Source organism: Mytilus galloprovincialis, chromosome 1, assembly GCF_965363235.1.
Source record: "Mytilus galloprovincialis chromosome 1, xbMytGall1.hap1.1, whole genome shotgun sequence".
In the NCBI taxonomy this organism is placed as follows: domain Eukaryota; kingdom Metazoa; phylum Mollusca; class Bivalvia; order Mytilida; family Mytilidae; genus Mytilus; species Mytilus galloprovincialis.
In genome coordinates, this window is record NC_134838.1 from 12,853,955 (window position 1) to 12,876,364 (window position 22,410).

Genomic DNA, 22,410 nt, shown 5'->3' on the forward strand with positions numbered 1-22,410 from the left:
GTTATTGATTTGAGGGTGGGTGGTGGGTGATCGGGCAGGCGGAATCCAAATGTTGTCTGCATTTACTGATGAACCGTTCATCCAAAGCTTTTAAAATTTTAACATGTTGTTATTTTCAATTTTGACTTTTACTGTTCAGGAGTTATGGTCTTGAAAGATTGAAAAAGGTGTTTCATGCTGTGTCCGTGCATTTACTCATGAACCGTTCAACCAAAGCTTAGAAAATTTTGATATATTGTTACTGGAGGTCAAATTCATTAATGAAGATTTTTGACTTTACTACACAGGAGTTATGGTTTTGAAAGATTGAAAAATGGTGTTTTCAGTCGTGTTGGTGTATTTAATCATGAACCGTTCAACCAAAGCTTTTTAAATTTGAATATGTAGTTACTGAAGACAAAATGGAGGTCAAGTTCAATAGTGGTGATTTTTCACTTTTCCCGTTCAGGAGTTGTGATTCTTGAAAGATTAAAAAAATGATATTTCCAGTCATGTCGATGTATTTACTCATGAACCATTCAACTAAAGTTTTTCAAATTTTCAAATATTGTTACTGATGACAAAATGAAGGTCAAATTTTGTATTGACGATTTTCATCTTTCACATTTCAGGAGTTATGGTTCTTTATTTTTTTTTTAAATGGTGTTTCCAGTCATGTCCTTGCTGTAACTCATGAACCCTTTAATCAAAGCTTTTCCAATTTGTTACTGATGACAAAATGGAGGTCAAGATCTATAATGAGGATTTTTACTTTCACCGTGCAGAAGTTATGATTCTTGAAAGATTGAAATATGGTCTTTCCAGTCATGTCTGTGCTTTAACTCATGAACCGTTCAACTAAAGCTTTTCAAATTTTAAAATGTTGTTACTGTAACTTTAATATAACAAAATGGAGGTCAAGTTTGATATTGATGATTTCCACTTTAACCATTCAGGCGTTATGATTCTCGTGATATTTAAAAATGCCAGGACAGTGAGGACACAAATAAATGTTTAGAAATCTAGTTTGCTGTCCCTCTGACAGCCTCTTGTTCCCTATCTGTACATGTTAAAATTTTTAGTAATTTCACAATGTGGATTCATAAGGGTCTTCCTAATTCATCGGCAGAAGGCCTTTAGTAATCAGATTGTATGTCCATGTGTGTATTTTTCTGTCACAAATTAGGTCTGCTCTCTTAAGTTTCCAACCACTTGGAGTGTGTATATGTGCATATGTAACTTTCAAACCCCTCAGAGGAGGGTTATGTAACTTGCCATGATAACTCACCACTACTAAAGGTGAGCCTTGTACAAGAGAAAACACTGTAATATAAAGTCATGCATGGTAAACAAGCATTCTGAGAGTATTACATGGCAATACATATTCTCCTACTGTTTAAAAATTAATTGTACTGGAACAAAATGCTAACTTGATCTATCACTTTTCATAGTGTAAACTATACAAGTGTTGAAAACTGATTATTTAAGTGAATTTTCAAAGTCCAACTTCCAAGGACCATAACTCTGCACAAAGTCATCAGACTGAAACAAAATTGGAACTTGGTCTGTAACTTGACATGATAAAACAATGTACCAATTATTAAATCAATTTATTCGAGCATGAAGAAAAATAAGTGTGGAAAACTGAATATTTTAGTGCATTTTTTAAGTCCAAGGACCCATAACTCTGAACTTTATTATCAGACTGGAACAAAATTCAAACTTGATCTGTAACTTGTCATGATAAAACATAAAACAAAATATCAAATTAGTTACTTCAAGCACAATGAAAGAAAGCATGGAAAACTGATTTGCTGGACTGATTGATAGGGTAAATAAAAAATTTCAACTTAATCATCCTTGTTCATATCTCCGAAAAATGTTCAGCTCTCTGTTTGAAAACCCCTTGGCAAGTTTTGGATATGAATAAGTGGCACATCCTCCCATAGTTTGAGATATAATTGAAAAGATAAGAAACATTCACTAAGTGATTGCAATAACTTCTTCTATATAGACTTTTTATCAGGAACCAGTATGTGAAGAACTGATACTACTATCCCTATTGTCATGATTGTGCACACTTATTTCACCGTTGGACAAGATAAATTGAGAAACAATTTTAGATAATTGCATTAACTCACCAACACCATTATAGGACTGAAATTAGTGTTTGTATGAATAGAACAACTATTAACATTACTTTTCTACATCTTTATTAACTGTGTAAATGAATATAAAACATAACAAAATAATGCCCCAAAAATGTGTTATAGCTACATTATAATATACCTTTATGTATAAAAATGTATATGGTTCTGTAAAGATAAAGTATCAATTAAAAACATGCTGTGTTATGGTACATGTAATAACAAACAAAGGTGTCAACTATTCATATCTACAAATTGTTTTTTTTTCACGTAAATGTTATTTTTCATATTTAATCTGACTTTTTGCTGTTTAATTATTTATGTTAATACAAGCTTATACCATATACATGTACTGAACTTGGATGTCAAAAAGAAAATAGCTTTTATTGAAAACTATGTGCACTATATGGATATTTTAGATTTACGTATATCTTTTTTTTTCTTATCTCTATCAATATTATACAACAACAGTACACAAAGCAATCAACCTTTGATCTATACCAATAACTGCTTAACAATTGCAGACTTATTACAATAAAAAACAGCTTGTATCACAGCTTGTATCATTTTACTATGATTGCATATTTCCATTATTAATAAGAATTAAGATTTGTATTTTTTTTTCCTTTTCTACCCGTATATAAATTGACTTCTAAACAAATTTAAACAATTTATAAATACACTAGCATATATATCAAGTTCTACTCAAATTACTAATGGTGCATCTGCTTTTAAAGTGCACGTTTTGAATTTACAAGAAGAAATGATTTTATTATCATTTGATATCAGAATAATGAGCTAATTTTAAAAGTGTTTGCAACAATTGATAAATACAATATAATCATAATTTAACAGTTTTAAAAAAAATGAGTTTGATATGGCTTTTGTGAACCATAATTGATGATTTCCATTTTAAATTTTTTATGTGATTGAATTTGATGATATGATCTGAAGGCTGAGTACTTATAAGACTTGAGTTGGATGCAGCAATATGATTCTGATTTCTTTAAAAAATGGTTTGTTAGTCTAAATACATGTATAGACATTTTTGTTGCTAATAATTTATACCTAATAAATTAAACAGCACCATTTAAAAGTCTTAAATTCATGATAAATTGTATTCAACATTTTCATTCCTTATCCTTATTTTTGATTAACCAGACTTCATTAGTCCTTGCGAACAATTGAAATGGACTATTATACCCAGCTGTAAACCAATAGTCTTGATTTATTGTAGTTTTATCCTTAATTTGTTCAGTCATTTTTTGTGCTTCAGAGAGCCAGTCCTGTTCTTTTGCAAAACCTCCAAAAGATTTGACATATACATTCATTGCAGGTCTATCTTCAATAAAAACATCTGGGTTTGTAGGTTTTGGTGGATTGTCTTGGTGTTCAGGTGGAATATAGAATGAAGTGGTAAATGTATTTTCACAGTTTGGACCAGCTCCAGGAAGAATCTTTGTTGCTACTGGTGCAGTCATATCTATCTTCTGATCTACAAATAAAAACAAAAGAACACTTGAATATCCTTGCATTCTTTTCTCACATATTTTATAAATTGATGGATATTTCGTGATTGCAAATTTGGATACATATAACAATAACATTTAGTACAGCTTAATTAAAGCAATTTGCAAATATCTAATCATTTAGTCCTACAGCAGTCCATAAGACAGCTATGGTCTCCCAAAATATCTAATAAGAACATTAGGCTTTAGATGCAAATAACTTTAGAGACACCTATTAAAAAGTAAAGAATCATGAATATGGCACAAAGACCTTGACAGTTACTTGACTACAGGTTCCTATATTAAAGCAATTATAAAAAAAATATTTATCAGACATATGAGAGTTATATGCTCAACAGCCTTCATTATACCGACCCTGCAAGGGCTGTATAGCCAGTCATGGTTGTTAAAAACTTCCATATATATATATATGTAGAACTCTAAAGTGCGATGGGGACGCTAAAGTACGATGGTTACGCTAAAGTGCGATGGTCTACGCTAAAGTACAATGCCTCCATACGCTAAAGTGTGATGGTCCGCAAAAGTATAGACGTAATAAACGTACTATGGATTATGACGTGAACAGTTTTTTATACAAACAAAAAACATGCCGAAAGAAAAATGTAGAATATTTGATTAACTACTACCAATTGCGAAAAAAGATGAAAGCTCAGAGAACATTGCATTTCTCTCTCATTTAAATTAGGAATGTTTTAAACAAATAAATGTTTCACAATGAAGGATTTGTATTTGTAATTTACAATGACAACTTCAAGGGGAGATTTGACATTAGTGATATAAATATACTGTGTGAACGGCAAGTTATGCCAATTATCCAAATATTTGATACGCCCGAATTAAATTTTTGTTTATCATATACAGGATATATTGATTTTTGTCACACCTAAACTACCATTTTAGCAATTATTATGTGGTCGTTCTTCTTAATTTAGAAACAATTAGTTATGCCTACCGGTAATTATAAAGCCTAGCATGTATGTTATAAAACCTTATCATACTAGCTTTTCCTTAAAGGCTATTTATCATTACATCCGTGTTCTTTAAAGCTTTTAGCCCTTTAAACATTACCCGTTTGGTCAATCACACTTTAGCGTGATAAACAATTGTACTTTAGCGAACAAACAGCCGTCGCACTTTAGCGTGATACACCATCGTACTTTAACGTAGACCATCGCACTTTAGCGTGACCATTGCACTTTAGAGTACCATCGCACTTTAGAGTCCTACATATATAATCTTGTAGGACTTACTGTTTTCATTAGTTCCTGTGATGTATTTAAACAGTCTTTGAAATCCAGCGCTCACTGCTTCTTCACGGTTCATGCCCATTGTTTTGGTACTAACCCACTTTGCTGCTTCATAATGTCTTTCCTCTACACCCTAAAAATTAGAAACTAAATTACAATATATTTAAATAAAGATCAATTTCAGAATTCTGAAAAAAAAAGCTACTGGTATAGGTCAGTAACTGTTAGTAGTTCTTTGTTACTTTATGTATCATTGTTATTTTGTTTAGTTTCTTTTAGCGTTACCTTTTCTGATATCAGACTCAGACTTCTTTTAAATGAGTTTTACTGTGTGTATTACTAGATTTGTTTCACTTGACTGAGTGGGGTTAAGAAGTTCGCTTATTTAAGAACAGTCCATCTATAGACAGGAGTTTCGGGATAAACTCATCAATGAAGTGTCCATTTATTCGTCCAATATCATACACTCAATTCTTTTATATAAGCGTTTGGTGACACTGATAGGTGATTAGAACTCAACAATACGGCAATCATCCTTCTCACACACATCTTCAAATAGACTGTCCTTATGCAAATTAAAACATAAGCTCTGCCCGATCAGTTGAAATAACATTGTTAATACTGTTGTTTTTTTTCTACATAGGCTAGAGGTATAGGGGAGGGTTGAGATCTCACAAAACATGTTTAACCCCTCCACATTTTTGTGCCTGTCCCAAGTTTGGAGCCTCTGGCCTTTGTTAGTCTTGTAGCATGATTTTTAGTTTGAGTTATTATATATATATTTCTGAGTTTAGTATGACATCCATTATCACTGAACTAGTACACATTTTTGTTTAGGAGCCAGCTGAAGCACTCCTCTGGGTGCTGGATTTTCTCGCTGTTTTGAAGACTTATTGGTGCCCTTCAGCTGTTTTATGCTCTGTGGTCGGGTTGTTGTCTCTATGACACATTCCCTATTTCCGTTTCTCAATTTTCTTGTTGGTAATTTAGTATGAAGTTTTAAAATTAGATATAAACTTAACCTTATTTAACATAGTGTTTACTCATTTAAAATATACAAAAATGTGGCATGTTTTGAATAGGTCTTTATTGTTCTATTTGCATCCGTCATAAAGTTTATAATGCTTGTAAGTTGCATAGAATCTACATGTATTAGACTTGTATTTAAATTGGATGTCAAACTTTTTCTAGTTAGAAGTTACAGAAGCAATAAATGCAGGTGAGAGTTGCCTGTTTTATTTGTAGGCAATCTCTTTAACTGCCATAGATGTATTATAACATTGAGATATATGATGATACGTGTAGGTCATTTAAAATTAACTTGGGCACTGTACCATATAATTTAATGTAGTAGTGACCACTTCATTATCCACTACAAATGTAGTATACTCTGTAATATGGAAAGAACATCCCCAATGAATCTGACATAAACCACACTAATATTTATACTAAAACTAAAGGCAGCAGTGCAAATTGTCTTAAAAATGTCTAAATATGCTTAATACCAGTTCATTTTTGTTCTCTTCAAACTTACACATGTTACATGTAAGTCATTATGTTAAATACTATATCATTTTGAATTTATTTGATCAATGTACAGTGAATATTTCAGTGATACGCATTAAATTGTAAATATTTGACCTCCATACATGTACCTACATCATCAGAACTACCAGTAGATGTCTTTTCATACTTGGGTTTCTCCAGAAACTTCCCAGTCACAGCAGATCCCACTGTTTTCAATATACTGGTCATCTTGTTGTTTATCTAAAAAATAAGATCAAAATATGGCCTGTACCGCTTTAAAAGTTAAAGTTTCCCATATTTTTCTCATGCCACATTTTCTGTTTTATATATCTAAAATTTTTCAGTCAGAATTACAGCTATCATGGCTATAAGCCTGATGTTTTTGGTTTCTTGACAAATTGACCTGTACTTCCAAATGTATGTGCAATCATTGGTATTTTAAAATACATTCATTTCGGAGACAGAAGTGGGGGAGGGGCAGGATGTCTTAGCCCAAGTTATAGAATTGCATATAGATTTCACTGTATATGGTAATTAATGCATAGACTTTCACATGTCTCATTCCAAATGTTGCCTCTTTAGTTACAGTTTAAAATTATTTAATGGAAGAACTCTTGGGTTAATTGGGGATTATTTTTATTACTTTCCACTTAAGTCATATACATAATGAACCAGGATTACAAGGGAGTCTACATGTATATGATTCCGGAATTATCCCAATATGAAATATGTTAGAATGTCAAATTAAAACTTAATTAGAGTTGAGGGGTATTTTAAGACCACTTTTGGACAAACTTATCTACTTCAACATCTTAAGAATTCTACAACTTGAATTTCATATCAGTCTATAATAATATGAACAAAAGGTAAATTCTCCAGAACTTAAACAATTAACACAGGCCAGATCCAGCCATTTTCAATGGCAGGGTTTTCCCAACCTTAGATAAGAAGGGGGATGGGGGGTCATAACATATGTCTCCATTCAAATGCATTGATAGTCCCAAAAAAGGGAGTGTTCCAACCCCTAACCCCCCATTAATATACTGATATTTTGAAAATGATGGTAAACCCTTGTCTATAGCTAAGAATTGTCTAATAAGAATTTTTAGATTCAGATCTTTTAAATTTTTTTATTAAGATAACTTATTAACATATAAGTCATTCATGTTGTTGTTAGTTGTACGTCATGTACATGTTGTAGCTTAATGTTAATAATATTATCATTATGCATATTATGTACAATGGATTAAAACAAAAGTTAAATTAGCCAGACAGAATCCTCTCAATGTTTAGGTGTATATACCACCTTTGAAATGAAGCATTCTATGGAGGGGTGTTGCCATTGCAAATTGCCTTTCGGAAGACATAATTTATGAACCTATTCATCAACCTTTTTTTTGCAATAAAATACCATCAATTATCTCATTATTAATTTAGGGGGCTTTCAATTCATATACATTAGTTTAAGTGTTATCTATACTTAATGAGATCTGTTTCTTTGAAATATATTTGTTTTGGTGTTGGCATCATGTTCCACTTTGTTTTGTCTTTATACAAGTAAACAATGCAGTGTGTTAAACAAATTTTATTTCTTTAATTACCATCTGTAATTGGTTTCATCTAATCACGATATACATATGAATTATGTTTTATGATTTGAAAGTGACTTATAGACCCAATGGGTCGGGTGTATTTTATTGTGTATGTAATATAATATTTGTACTTAACTGAACTGTTATTACACATGTCACTATACCTGTAAGATCGTTGTGGGGCTCATATGGAAGGATCCTATCCTTTTAAGCCCAAAAATAAAAATTTACTTCTTACTTACTACATATGAGGTATTTCATTTTTTCTATTGGAAAAATAAGGTTAAATTTACAATCATTACTTTGATGTAAATACAGAGCTAAAAAATTATGTGGTGGTATATATATGTATATATACTATAACAAAATAGTGTGTACTATAACAAAATAGTTACCTCTAAATACTTCTCATATGCTTGCAAATGGTTGATTGTTTCAAATTTAAATAAAACGGATGATTTTATACTCTTGTTTAAAATATTCATCAAAAGTTATATAAAATTGAAGTTTCTGGATTAAATCATGCAAGAAATCTTATGTCTTGTGACACACTAATTACCACTGTAGTTTAGTTGTGTAAGCCGGTTGTTTACATTCACCACCAATCGGAACAACTCGGCCTTTCTGGTTGCACGAAGAAATAATTAATTGTACTGCGTAGCGAGAATGGCCGAGTAGTTACGATTGCATTCACCACGTGAAGAAACATGTGGGGTAATGCTTCCGGGTTGATCTAAAGTTAACATGGACTATACCAAATGTTGAAGGTAAAGGAGAGAAGACAAAGCGCAAAGCAAAGGTAGTATTCGTTAATTTTTATCTTCATTTAGTATAGATTTTTGATAGATAATAACTTAAAACAAATGTAGTATTTTACACTGATGAATACTACCTAAACGACCGACAGTCTCTACTGTTGCGATAGGATTTTACCCTTTAAAATTATATTGGACTCTTCTTTTACCACAGGTACATGTGAACCTCTTTGGTTATACAACTTCACGTTCCAGTTATTCGAATGATACACAGTCTCAGACACTAGTTGAACAGACATAGAGATATATATTGCAGGTAAATTTTATCTTAAGCTCTGATAAAGAAATAAAAGCGTTTGAATAACTGCCAGATTTGTTTCAGTATCAGGTAAAATCATGTTTATCATCTGATTATTCCAGCTGAATTATTTAGGCAGCAACCATTTGATTTTCTGGGGGGGGGGGGGGGGGGGGCTATGGTTTTTTTTGGAAAAAAAACTTTGTTTCCAGTTTTTGGAGAAAAAAATAATTTGTCTTTGATTCTGAGAAAAAAAAATTGTTTGTTTCACCCTCAGCTGCCACTATATGTAATGCTAAAATTGAAAGAAAAAAATTGTTTTCGACTTGTCGCGAAAAAAATAGATTATTTTTCGCCACAGGCGAAAAAAAAAGTTTGTACAGAAAAAAAACCCATAGCCCCCCCCCAGAAAATCAAATGGTTGCTGCCTTAGAATCATTGAACTTTGTTTACAAAATGGTTTACATGCAAAGTCATGTATAATATCTTAAAAACTGTAAACTTCTCTTGTATAAAGTCTTAAAAGACTTTTCCAATGAAAAAGTTGGTGTATATAATGTTGTGATCTGATTGTTAACGAATTTTTGTTTATTTTTTTTTTTTGAGGGGGGGGGGGGGAGGGGGGACCGTGATGGAACTGTCAGACACACTTAAGTATGGTTACCATATAAAGGGTGTAAAGATCCAGAGTAGAAGTACCAATTATCAGATTGGGGACAACCTGCAAATTGAGTAACCCTAATTTGAGTAAACATTTGTTTATCAGTCTTTTTTCTTAAAATTCATGAAAAATGCAACAAATTTTCCAAAAAGATGAATAGATCTATTTTGATTTACTCATCATGCTCACTAGAAGACTAGAGGTGTTCTAAGCTTATAAAAACTTCGGAAAAAAATGATAAATTTCAAGGCCTCTAACATGTCTAACTTTTTAAAAGCCATAATCATGATAATTTAAATATATTATTCTTTCGAACATTGTAGAAGACCTGGAGAAGAAGATGCTCCATTTTCAAGGAATTTGTGCTATGTTAAATAATAACACCCATTTTAAGAAAAAAAATATTTTAGCTTTATCAAATGATTATTCAAATGAGGTATTGTTATGATTGTAAAGTTCTCCTTTGGGGAATACAAATGTAGTTCCCCATTTGATGGGTTGTCTGCAACCTTTTTGAAGTTTCTGAAGTTTTTTTCTGATTTTGCCACCCCTCTCCCCTGCAAATCACTTTGCTTAATTTGTGTCAGACCATTTAGATAGGTCAAACATCAAACAGAATAGCGACCTGATTACTGTCATTATATGCAAATCACATGGCATTTTATTTGAAAAAGCAATGAAAAGTTTTCAAAGATGATACCTGTAAATAATATTTGAGTAAGTAAAAATGTAGTACTGTTATTGACTGTCATTGACTGTGATCAGGTTTCTTTAGTCTATAAGTTACAGAGCCTTCAGAATTTAACAAACTGTGTGGTAAACATGCAGCAGCATATATCAAGTATATATACCACAAAAAAAAAGAGAGAAAAATATGATTCAAGATTTCCTACAAACTGACTTTGCAAAATATTTTTTACAGTTACAATGTACACATGATCATGATGATGTATGTCTTTAACTTAGAATATTTTTAAAACCGGTAAAACTAAAAGATATCCCAAATTGATTTTTTTAGACAAATATATTAAAAAAAGAGTGATGACATGTGTGGACTGTCATAATGATGTTGTTCTTACTTCCCTTACACCCTGTACCATGTGTACACAACATAATCTACAAAACTTACTAAGCCATTTATTCAGGGTTGCCATTTCTATAAGTACCACTTTATTATTATTTTCAAATGTTCAAACATTTAGAAAATTGAACAAACAGTTCATGAATAATATTTGGACAAAAAAACAACTGAAATTATGTTAATTTGAAAGATCTACTGTACATGTATATATAATATAATAAGTCTTCTTCTCAGGTTTCTGAATTGTCAGAGTTCTTGTCAAATAAAATTAAAGTAAGAAGTTTAGTTTGGGATTCTTTAACATGTTTAATGATTGTTAGGCAAAGGTTTTATAAGGACTAGGCTTATTGGGTATTCTGTATATTTTTTTGAAAGACATTAATGTGATGATTTTTCTTTTTTGCAGCATGTTGATAAAACTAGCAGTTGTGCTTCTGATGGCAGTTATTTGCCAAGGAGAGAAACTGTTCTACAAGCCCAGGATGATAAAAGTTCTCCCAAGCAATAAGTTTGAACCTCAAAAGAAACCAGATTTTTGCAACAAACTTGACTGCCCTGAATACAAAGTCATAGAATCTAGTTCGGTATGGTCTGTTATACATAAGATATATATATATATAAGTTTTATTTGATTCAGATGTTCTTTTATGTAACATTTTAAAAGTGTTAACGCTGATCCTTATTCATGTTATTTGAACAATAACTGCAACTTTGGACTAATGGATACCCCAAGTCCTGATTTTTATAATAGCAAATCAAAGGTATTTGGGGTATTTATTTGTAACACAAAATCAGTTCAAGCACAGCAAAAACACACAAAAAGCCAAGGAACAGCGCTTTATTGCTGTTCTTCATCTGAAAATCACAGTGAAGCATTCAACACTGATATACATATATATTTTATCTGTTATACATGTTGCTGTTTGCATAGAACATTTTAAACTTAAACTTAGTTCATGTAAGACTTGAGCTGACTATTTCCCATACTGTGATAACAGTTTTCATGGTAACTTGATGGTAGATTTAATTCATTGATAATTAACATGATTAACATGTATGTACACTTCAGTAAACTTCTTCAAAGTAAGCTTAATTACTATTACACTTGATCAATGCTCTCAGAAAGATGTGGTCAGTTCATAACTTCAGGCAAAAGTTAAGGCAACATTATACTATCTGTAATTTAAAGCATAATACATACAAAAGAACATTATCTCAGTGTCTATAATCATGATAATAGATATCATGATTAGTAAGATATTCAAACAATTCTTTTTCCTCATCTTGTATGATTTTTGTCAACTAAAATAATTCAACAATTTCAGGGCTATGAGTTGAGAGAATATACAGCCACACACTGGGTGTCCACTGCCCTAGCTGGTATAGACTACAGCAAAGCAAGCAGCGAGATGTTTATGAAATTATTTGCATACATACAAGGCAAAAATGCTAAAAGTAAGGCAATGTATACAAATGATCCAAAATTGCTGAATTTTCACTAACAGTACAAACATGGATTTAGAATTTTCCACTATCATGACTATATAATGTAAATCATGTCAATTTATTATCTATCACTACATTGTATTTGTTCATGTTGTCAGGCCTTGGTAATTTGTAAATAACAGCCACAGTTTCAACTTTGTAACCAGATGGAATAAACATGAAGTTTCAATGAATTAATTGTAAATTCCCATAATATAGTAAATATTTTGATTACCGGTAACTAGAGTTCTTGATCTTCAATGTGTCCAGATATTGTTTATTCACAGAATGTTTTGATTTGTTGATATTAAAGTTCATTAGAATTTTATTCTATATAAAATGGTACTAATCATTGGTTATGCTGGTCACACATTTAAGTATGACTGAAAATTTCAATGCAGCATGTTGCAAAAAAGGCTACAGTGCCTGACAACATTACTCTGAATCAGTAAATTGATTTACCTTAAACTGCATAAAGATTTAACAAGTATAATTTCTTATAGAGGAAAAAATTGCCATGACAGCTCCAGTTTTGGTTCGACTTATCCCAGGTCAAGGACCGGCATGTGAGAGCAACTTTACAATGTCCTTCTTCATGTCTAACAAAGTCGCAGACCCACCAGCACCAACAGACTCTACAGTGACATTAAAGAGTGCTCCAACATTTAGGGCATATGTTAGGTAAGTAACAGGACTTCCAGTGGTATCAATCAATGCTGAAACATTTAGTGCATATGTAAGTCAGGTGTACTACTTGTACAAGTATTCTTTATTTAGTTGAAGAAATAAATAATATAAACTTCTATAAGTTAATTAAAATTTTGGAATAATCTCCCCTTCATTTTCATTTAAAATGTACTTGTATAAGTAAATTTTGTTTACTATACCACAAAAATTCTCAAGTTTTGAGATGTAAAATCATGCCTGTAACAAGTTTTCAGGTTAGCTCATAATTTTTGATAAGAGTTCAATGTTTCTTCGCATTAATTCAACACAAAAACTGATTCCGCAAAGATGTTTTTACTCAAGGCCTTCAAAAATGATTGTATTTTAATTGTAGACAATTTGGAGGGTATTATAGGAAGATTGAAGATTGGATCAAAGAAGCCCAGGAACTGATCAAGTCTATAAATGACCCCAGCAAGTACCATACTGAGTTTTACTTCACAGCAGGCTATGATAGTCCATTCAGGATCTTCAACAGACATAATGAAATATGGTTCATTTCCAAATAAGAACATACCATTCAAAAATAGCAGCCAGCATTATAACAAAATATACTTATCTCTATGTTAACTACTCTAGATTTCAGGACAAAATATTCTTAAAAGATTACGTGTTTTATTGAACTCATACAATTTATGGATTGCAAATTGTAATGTAACAAATACTTCTTTGTCAAATATACAATTTAATAACAGATATAAATGAATAACTTCATTACATGAATTACAAATTGACTTGACTCTTAGTTTATTTAATTTTGGATGTCAACAAACAAAAAAAATGACTTTAAAAAGAAGTGAATTAGTCCAAATGGAATTAGACTGATATAACTGAATTAATACTTTACAAAGTTTAGGGGACTTTCCGTTTTGAATTTTTCAGAGAGTTCAGTTTTTTTTGTTTTTTTTCTTTTTGCGCATATTCATGAGGATCTTGCTTTACAGCAAATATTTTTTCATGAGTTGTATCTGAAACTAGTTGACTCTTGTTGACATTAACATGTTGTATACCTGGCTACCATAACTATATTTTTATTGCACAGTATTTAAATCTCGAAATCCATTTAAATGCAATTTATTCAAGTTTATTCTTAAAGCTAATTTCAAAAGTTTAGTTTTATACATATAAAGTAGGTTCTTAGTAATTTAGAGGTATATAATGTATAGTCAGTTCTAAATACTCAGAATTACTATGTTGACGTTTTTGTAAATGACTTATTTATCTAATTGATTCTCATCTTTATACTCTTGTTTTTTATTTCCAAAATTATTCCTATTTATATTTAAAAAATATTTCATAACATCCACATTGGAAAATACAAATAAATACTACAAAGGGTAGCTTTACAGAGCAGAAATATATAATTTGATCTTATAGGAACAAACCTTAACTATTTAATGAATCTCTTGTTTTCTTTAAGTCCATCATTTTGGCATAGTTTATTAGTCCAGCAAAAGGTGTGATGTGATTATATAACAAAACATTACTGTGATACTTAAAACATTTTGATGCTAGGCATGTACACTTGCTGTGAATAAATTTTTGAAATGCATAAAAACTAATAAATTATGCTATTTTTTCATAACATTCCTAAATCTCATTGAGAATCTCATCTTTTTGTACTAGTAGCTCAAAATTACTTCTATTTACAAATGTATTTGGTTATTACATTAATTTACCCCATGTTAGGCCTTATAGTTCTCAAGAATTTCTATCAATTGGTGGTCTCTCTGTCCTCACAATGTACTGTAAAACAGCTTATTTTTGCAGATACCTAATTTCTCATTTATATCTTCCAGTCCAATTCGTGTTGATTTATTTGCATAATTTTTTAATTTACTTGATGTACTTGATAAGGAAAGATCCAAGATATACATATTTTGCAAAGATTTAAATTGGCATTATCCTTCTTCTCGCAAAAGTCACAAAAATAAATTGCTGGCGAAAAAATTAGTTGGTTAACAGTATATTGTTGTTGTCAAAGAATGGATAGACTTTTTGTACTGTGAATTTGATTTGAATGTGTATTGTAATATTTTATTATAAAATTTGTTTACGATGTACTGAAACATTCATGTTTGATATGAAATGGATTTCCTACACATAATCCATGCGCAACTTAATATTCTATGGTATATGCATTTAATTATTTGTTAATTGATTATTATGTGATGTTTCATATTTTGTATTTTATTGTACAAAGTGCACAATTACATGCATTTGAATTTGAAATGTAAAGTGATTACTAATAGTATTTGAAGGCCTATTTCCTAAATCCAAACCTTAGTCTAACAACCTTAAGCCTTACAGAAAATGTTAACCTCAATGTCTCCTACCTTTATTGAAGCGGGACTATTTGTCATGTGTCTATTTATCTTTTTGTTTTCATAAAAACATTGATGTATATGTTTGCACTTTTAAAATAAAAACATAAAACATTATATTTGTTTACATTTGTATTGTTGAATTTTTTTCATATATGTAAAATACAAACATGTGGTTTTCTTTTAAGAATACAAACATGTGGTTGTCTGTTAAAAATACAAACACGAGGTACTCCTTTAAAAATATAAACATGTGATTGTCTTACAATTGGTGCCATATATCATATTTGCTTTTCATTCATTGTTTTGTATCTTAAACAGGCCATTACTTTTCTTGGTCAAATTGTTTTTTTTTTAGTTGTAAACTTCTACTTCAATTGGTCTGATGTTGTTTTCATTAGCAATCACACCACATCTTATTTTATACGACCACAAAAATTGAAATTTTTTTGGTCGTATATTGGCATCACGTTGGCTTCGTCGTCGTCGTCGTCGTCTGAATACTTTTGGTTTTCGCACTGTAACTTTAGTTTAAGTAAATAAAAATCTATGAAATTTAAACACAAGGTTTATGACCATAAAAGGAAGGTTGGGATTGATTTTGGGAGTTTTGGTCCTAACAGTTTATGAATTAGGGGCCAAAAACGACCCAAATAAGCATTTTCTTGGTTTTCGCACTATAACTTTAGTTTAAGTAAAAAGAAATCTACGAAATTTTGACAAAAGGTTTATGACCACAAAAGGAAGGTTGGGTTAGATTTTGGGAGTTTTGGTTCCAACAGTTTAGGAATTAGGGCCCAAATAAGCATTATTCTTGGTTTTTCGCACAATAACTTTAGTATAAGTAAATAGAAATCAATGAAATTTAAACACAAGGTATATGACCACAAAAGGAAGGTTGGGATTGATTTTGGGAATTGAGGTCCCAACAGTTTAGGAATTAGGGACCAAAAAGGGGCCCAAATAAGCATTTTTCTTGGTTTTCGCACCATAACTTTATAATAAGTGAATAGAAATCTATGAAATTCAAAAACACAAGGTTTTTGACCATAAAATGAAGGTTGGGATTGATTTTTTGAGTTTTGGTCCCAACAGTTTAGGAACAAGGGGCCCAAAGGTTCCAAGATTAAACTTTGTTTGATTTCATCAAAAATTGAATAATTGGGGTTCTTTGATTTGCCTAATCTAACTGTGTATGTAGATTCTTATTTTTTGGTCCCGTTTTCAAATTGGTCTACATTAAGGTCCAAAGGGTCCAAAATTAAACTTAGTTTGATTTTAACAAAAATTGAATTCTAGGGCTTCTTTGATATACTGAATCTAAACATGTACTTAGATTTTTGATTATGGGCCCAGTTTTCAAGTTGGTCCAAATCAGGATCCAAAATTATTATATTAAGTATTGTGCAATAGCAAGAAATTTTCAATTGCACAGTATTCAGCAATAGCAAGAAATCTTTAATTGCATAGTATTGTGCAATAGCAAGAAATTTTCAATTGCACAGTATTGCACAATAGCAAGAAATCTTCAATTGCACAGTATTGTGCAATAGCAAGTATTTTCAATTGCACAGTATTGCACAATAGCAAGAAATATCTAATTGCACAATATTGCGCAATACCAGGAAATTTTCAATTAGAGTTATCTTTCTTTGTCCAGAATAGTAGTTGAATCAACTTAAATCATTGTTTTATACAATATACAATGTATATTCACTTTTACTACCACTGATAAATTAAAAAATCTTTACCATCCAGTGATAACAAAAAAGCACTTTTTTTACATTTTAATATTTTATGATGTATTTAAATGAGTAGTTATTGTTGCAAACTCCATTAGAAATTTGAAATGAGATCAGTTTTGGAATAAGGGAAAGGGGCATGTGAAAAAAAAAATTGGGTGGGAGGGGTGTTCATTTATTATTTTTCTCATTTCAGATTTCATAAATAAAAAGAAAATTTCCTCAAACATTGTGTCAACTATTTAATCACAATCCAAATTTAGAGCTGAATCCAGCTTGAATGTTGTGTCCATACTTGCCCCAACTGTTCAGGGTTCAACCTCTGCGGTCGTATAAAGCTGCACCCTGTGGAGCATCTGGTTATATGTTTATAACAAATAAAACAAATGTTGTGAACATAATACAATCATACAGCAAAAGTCAAAGGTGCAACCACAAAACGAAAAAGCAATAAAAGTTATAAAAAAAAAAAATAGAAACACAGACAATGGCAGTCTAACAAGTTGACATAGAAGGTCTTGTCAAGGATTGTTAAGCACTTATTATCCAATTTCATACAAACTTTTTACATAATGGAAGTCATTTTTACTATAACTTAACATTTATCATTGATTATTGTGAGACCACCATGAACAATTGTGTACTAAATGATATTCATATTTACTTATGAAAGTTTGTGATGAGGTTCTTTTAAGATGAAACTTCAATGTTAAGTCAATGATATTTGCAGAATTCACATTTGCCATCTCATTCCAATGGAAATTATATGGCCCTGTCCCCTCATTGACTGAAACTTTTGCAAGCAAAATAAATAAGTAAATATTGTGTTGCTCGTTTTCAAACAATTGTTATTTCCAAACATCAGGTATTCTCATGTCTAAGTTTTTATACGACCGCTAAAATTGAAAATATTTTGGTCGTATATTGGTATCACGTTGGCGTCGTCGTCTGCGTTGGCGTCGTCGTCCGAATACTTTTAGTTTTCGCACTCTAACTTTAGTAAAAGTGAATAGAAATCTTTGAAATTTTAACACAAGGTTTATGACCACAAAAGAAAGGTTGGGATTGGTTTTGGGAGTTTTGGTCCCAACATTTTAGGAATTAGGGGCCAAAAAGGGCACAAATAAGCATTTTCTTGGTTTTCGCACTATAACTTTAGTTTAAAGTTAATAGAAATCTATGAAATTTTGACACAAGGTTTATGACCACAAAAGGAAGGTTGGGATTGATTTTGTGAGTTTTGGTTCCAACAGTTTAGGAATAAGGGGCCAAAAAAGGGCCAAAATAAGCATTATTCTTGGTTTTCGCACAATAACTTAAATATAAGTAAATAGAAATCAATGAAATTTTGACACAAGGTTTATGACCACAAAAGGAAGGTTGGGATTGATTTTGTGAGTTTTGGTTCCAACAGTTTAGGAATTAGGGACCAAAAAAGGGCCCAAATAAGCATTATTCTTGGTTTTCGCACAATAACTTGAATATAAGTAAATAGAAATCAATGAAATTTTGACACAAGGTTTATGACCACAAAAGGAAGGTTGGGATAGATGTCCGAATGGTTTAAGAATTAGGGGCCAAAAAGGGGCCCAAATAAGCATTTTTCTTAGTTTTCGCACCATAACTTTAGTATAAGTAAACAGAAATCTATGAAATTTAAACAAGATTTATGACCATAAAAGGAAGGTTGGGATTGATTTTGGGAGTTTTGGTCTCAACAGTTTAGGAATAAGGGGCCCAAAGGGTCCAAAATTGAACTTTGTTTGATTTCATCAAAAATTGAATAATTGGGATTCTTTGATATGCCGAATCTAACTGTGTATGTAGATTCTTAATTTTTGGTCCCGTTTTCAAATTGGTCTACATTAAGGTCCAAAGGGTCCAAAATTAAACTTAGTTTGGTTTTAACACAAATTGAATCCTTGGGGTTCTTTGATATGCTGAATCTAAAAATGTACTTAAATTTTTGATTATTGGCCCAGTTTTCAAGTTGGTCCAAATCGGGGTCCAAAATTAAACTTTGTTTGATTTCATCAAAAATTGTATAACTGGGGTTCTTTGATATGCCAAATTTAACTGTGTATGTAGATTCCTAATTTTTGGTCCCGTTTTCAAATTGGTCTACATTAAGTCCAAAGGGTCCAAAATTAAACTACATTTGATTTTAACAAAAATTGAATTATTGGGTTTCTTTGATATGTTGAATCTAAACATGTACTTAGATTTTTGATTATGGGCCCAGTTTTCAAGTTGGTCCAAATCAGGATCCAAAATTATTATATTAAGTATTGAATTTTCAATTGCACAGTATTCAGCAATAGCAAGAAATCTTCAATTGCACAGTATTGTGCAATAGCAAGAAATTTTCAATTGCACAGTATTGCACAGTAGCAAGAAATCTTCAATTGCACAGTTTTATCCAATAGTAAGTATTTTTAATTACACAGTATTGCGCAATATCAAGAAATATCTAATTGCACAATATTGTGCAATATCAAGAAATTTTCAATTGGAGTTATCTTTCTTTGTCCAGAATAGTAGTTGAATCAACTTAAATCATTGTTTTATACATTATACAATGTATATTCACTTTTACTACCAACTGATAAATTAAAATAATCTTTACCATTCAGTGATAACAAGCACTTTTTTTACATTTTAATATTTTATGATGTATTTAAATGAGTAGTTATTGTTGCAAACTCCATTAGAAATTTGAATTGAGATCAGTTTTGGAATAAGGGAAAGGGGCATGTGAAAAAAAAAATTGGGGGGCTGGGGGTGTCCAATTTTTCTCATTTCAGATTTCATAAATAAAAAGAAAATTTCTTCAAACATTTTTTTGAGAGGATTAATATTCAACAGCATAGTGAGTTGCTCAAACGCAAAAAATTTTTTTTAAGTTCATTAGACCACATTCATTCTGTGTCAGAAACCTATGCTGTGTCAACTATTTAATTTTAAATTTAAATAAGTTTGAAGAAGAAATCTTTAATTGATTTGTAAGATCTTGACATTTTTTTTTGTGTAAAAAACCCATATAATGTCAAAAATTTGATCACAATCCAAATTCAGAGCTGAATCAAGCTTGAATGTTTTGTCCATACTTGCCCCAACTGTTCAGGGTTCGACCTCTGCGGTCGTATAAAGCTGCGCCCTGCGGAGCACCTGGTTTTAACTTAAATTTATGTATAAATGAAAGTTAGAATTTTGAATTGACCTTGCAGCATGTAGCAGAAGAAAGAGTTGCATCACACAGTGACACCCTACTTATGTAAGTTTTTCATATAATTATACCCCTGCTTTAAAAAAGGTGGGAGTGTACTGTCCATTCATCCTTCGTCCAATAAATAATTTTCGTTGCATCTTTCTCAGGAATTGCATTACAAGGATTTCTGAAATTTGGTTTCAGGGTTTATATTAGTCAGCTATACCATGTGATGTGTTTTCAGATTCATCACTCAACAACTTCCTGTTTACCAAACGCTTACATCATTTTACACATGAACCAAGTTGACTATTTTCGTCAAAGTTTTCTCTGGAACTACGTTACAATGATATCTTAAATTTGGGTTCGGGGTTTATATGAGTCAGCTATACTGTGTGATGGGTTTTTTCAGATTCATCACTCAACAACTTATTATTTACTGAAATGTTTGGGCGGGGATATCACCACTGAGCAGCAGGTAGCCTGCAGTTACACTTGACACAGAGTTCTGTATTTAACAGAATTATTGCGAACCCAATTATACCTTTCATAGTGTTATTTGTATTTGAGAGCTTTATACCTCAGAAGGAAGTTAGTACATTAGGACACTTAATAATTTGCACAAAGACATCTCATGTTCTATAGTTTCTGTATCCCCACAAGGTTCAACAACACAATTTTAGGGAAGATTGGGATTGATTTTCAGGGTTATCGAGATAACTGTTTAAAAATAAGTGGTCAAAACAAGCATTTTTCTTGATTCAGGACAATAACTGGTGTATTAGTGTATGAATCTCTGTGCAATTATAACACAAGGTTCCATACCAAAAAAAGGAAGATGAGGATTACGAAAATAACGGTTGAAGAAAAGGGACTAAAACAACACTTCTATAATAATTTTTTAATTTTTATTAATTTATCTGGGTTTAATTTAAATTCTTGAATTCTTGGGGTTCTTCAATATGCTGAATCTAACCATGAAGTTTTAAGTTTTTGGATTTTCGGCCCCATTGGTCACAGAGTTCACAATTAAATTTCGTTTGCTTTTATCAACAATTGAATTATTAGGGTTCTTCAATATGCGTAATCTTACCATGTATTTAAAATTTAGGACAGTTTTCTTTGACATGCCAGTTTTCAAATTGTTGCATATTAAGGTCCAAAGGATTCAAAATGAAACTTAGTTTGAGTTTAACAGAAATTGAAATAGTTTTTTTAATTCGATGAATCTAAAAATTGTTTTTTTTTTTTTGATTTTTGAACCAGTTTTCAAGTTGTTCCAAAATCTAATTGAGTTTGATTCCAGCAAAAGTTGAATGTTTTTCATATGCTAAAAATAATTGATTTGATATTTTGTGTCTTGTTATCAAACTGATAAATATTGAGGTTCGAATAGTTCATAATTAAATTTCATTTGATTTTATTATAAATTGAATGTTTGTGGTTCTTTTATTCGCTCAATCTAATCATGTCATTAGATTTTTGGATATTAAACCATAATAGGGAAATGATTCAATTTCTATTTACCGTGTCATTAACCCATGCTCTCAAATATTTAGTCACAATCCAAATTCAGATCTGTATTAAGCTTGAATGTTGTGTCTATACTTGTCCAAACTTTTAGGTGTTCGACCTCTGCGGTCGTATCAAGCTGCACATTACTTATTTTGAGTGATGGGATAACTATATTTTGTTATGTAGAATCATTGCAAGGTCCATATTAAAGGTTCGCCTAACCCTACTCTTATTCCATGGTTACGTATGCGTGACAAACTATGTTTCCCAGATGCTATGCTATAAGCAGTTGTTCAACTATTATAGGTGTATGGAATTATTTAATGTAGGAATTAGTTTGTTTTTATCGATCGATAATCGAGTGCTTAAAAATATCTACAAAATAGAAACACAATTTTAATACGCATTTTACTCCTTGATCTCTGCTCTTTGATGGTCGTTACCTAATTGACACACATCGTTATCTTCATCGTTATCTTGATCTTGATAGTTATAGTCCCTTCAGTAATCTTTCATAATTAATCGCTCAGTCACTTCTTATTTAGAAAACAATAATTTAATTAAACAAATAATAAAACACCTGTTGTAAATGAA

The 22,410-nt window shown here is 31.2% G+C and overlaps 2 protein-coding genes across 5 annotated transcripts; one reads left to right on the forward strand and one right to left on the reverse strand.

Moving 5' to 3' along the window:
- Positions 1-2,175: 2,175 nt before the first annotated feature.
- On the reverse strand, positions 2,176-9,032 carry LOC143065636 (heme-binding protein 2-like). Of its 4 annotated transcripts, none has more exons than XM_076239168.1 (4): positions 8,955-9,032; positions 6,562-6,669; positions 4,906-5,035; positions 2,176-3,621 (listed from the first exon to the last, which is right to left on the reverse strand). In XM_076239168.1, exons 2-4 carry the CDS (start codon positions 6,655-6,657, stop codon positions 3,257-3,259), a joined length of 591 nt encoding a protein of 196 aa, XP_076095283.1. In that variant the 5' UTR covers positions 6,658-6,669; positions 8,955-9,032; the 3' UTR covers positions 2,176-3,256. The 4 variants fall into 4 exon arrangements, with proteins under 4 accessions (XP_076095283.1, XP_076095282.1, XP_076095280.1 ...); XM_076239167.1 differs by having other exon boundaries at positions 8,914-9,027; XM_076239165.1 differs by lacking the exon at positions 8,955-9,032 and adding an exon at positions 8,581-8,623.
- On the forward strand, positions 8,804-15,468 carry LOC143065682 (heme-binding protein 2-like). Its single transcript, XM_076239169.1, has 6 exons — positions 8,804-8,820; positions 8,991-9,092; positions 11,223-11,400; positions 12,142-12,271; positions 12,805-12,982; positions 13,362-15,468. The coding sequence occupies exons 3-6, from the start codon at positions 11,224-11,226 to the stop codon at positions 13,534-13,536; spliced, it is 660 nt and encodes a 219-aa protein (XP_076095284.1). The 5' UTR covers positions 8,804-8,820; positions 8,991-9,092; position 11,223; the 3' UTR covers positions 13,537-15,468.
- Positions 15,469-22,410: the final 6,942 nt, after the last annotated feature.

Bases quoted from the DNA above. Each gene is read 5' to 3' on its own strand.
- LOC143065636 (XM_076239164.1), bottom strand. From the start codon at position 8,506: ATGAATATTTTAAACAAGAGTATAAAATCATCCGTTTTATTTAAATTT. The intron at 6,670-8,416 runs GTAACTATTTTG...CTTATTTTTTAG, and splicing joins CATATGAGAAGTATTTAGAG to ATAAACAACAAGATGACCAG. The intron at 3,622-4,905 runs GTAAGTCCTACA...TTTTATTTGTAG, and splicing joins CACAGGAACTAATGAAAACA to ATCAGAAGATAGATATGACT.
- LOC143065682 (XM_076239169.1), top strand. From the start codon at position 11,224: ATGTTGATAAAACTAGCAGTTGTGCTTCTGATGGCAGTTATTTGCCAA. The intron at 11,401-12,141 runs GTATGGTCTGTT...CAACAATTTCAG, and splicing joins AAGTCATAGAATCTAGTTCG to GGCTATGAGTTGAGAGAATA. The intron at 12,983-13,361 runs GTAAGTAACAGG...TTTTAATTGTAG, and splicing joins ACATTTAGGGCATATGTTAG to ACAATTTGGAGGGTATTATA.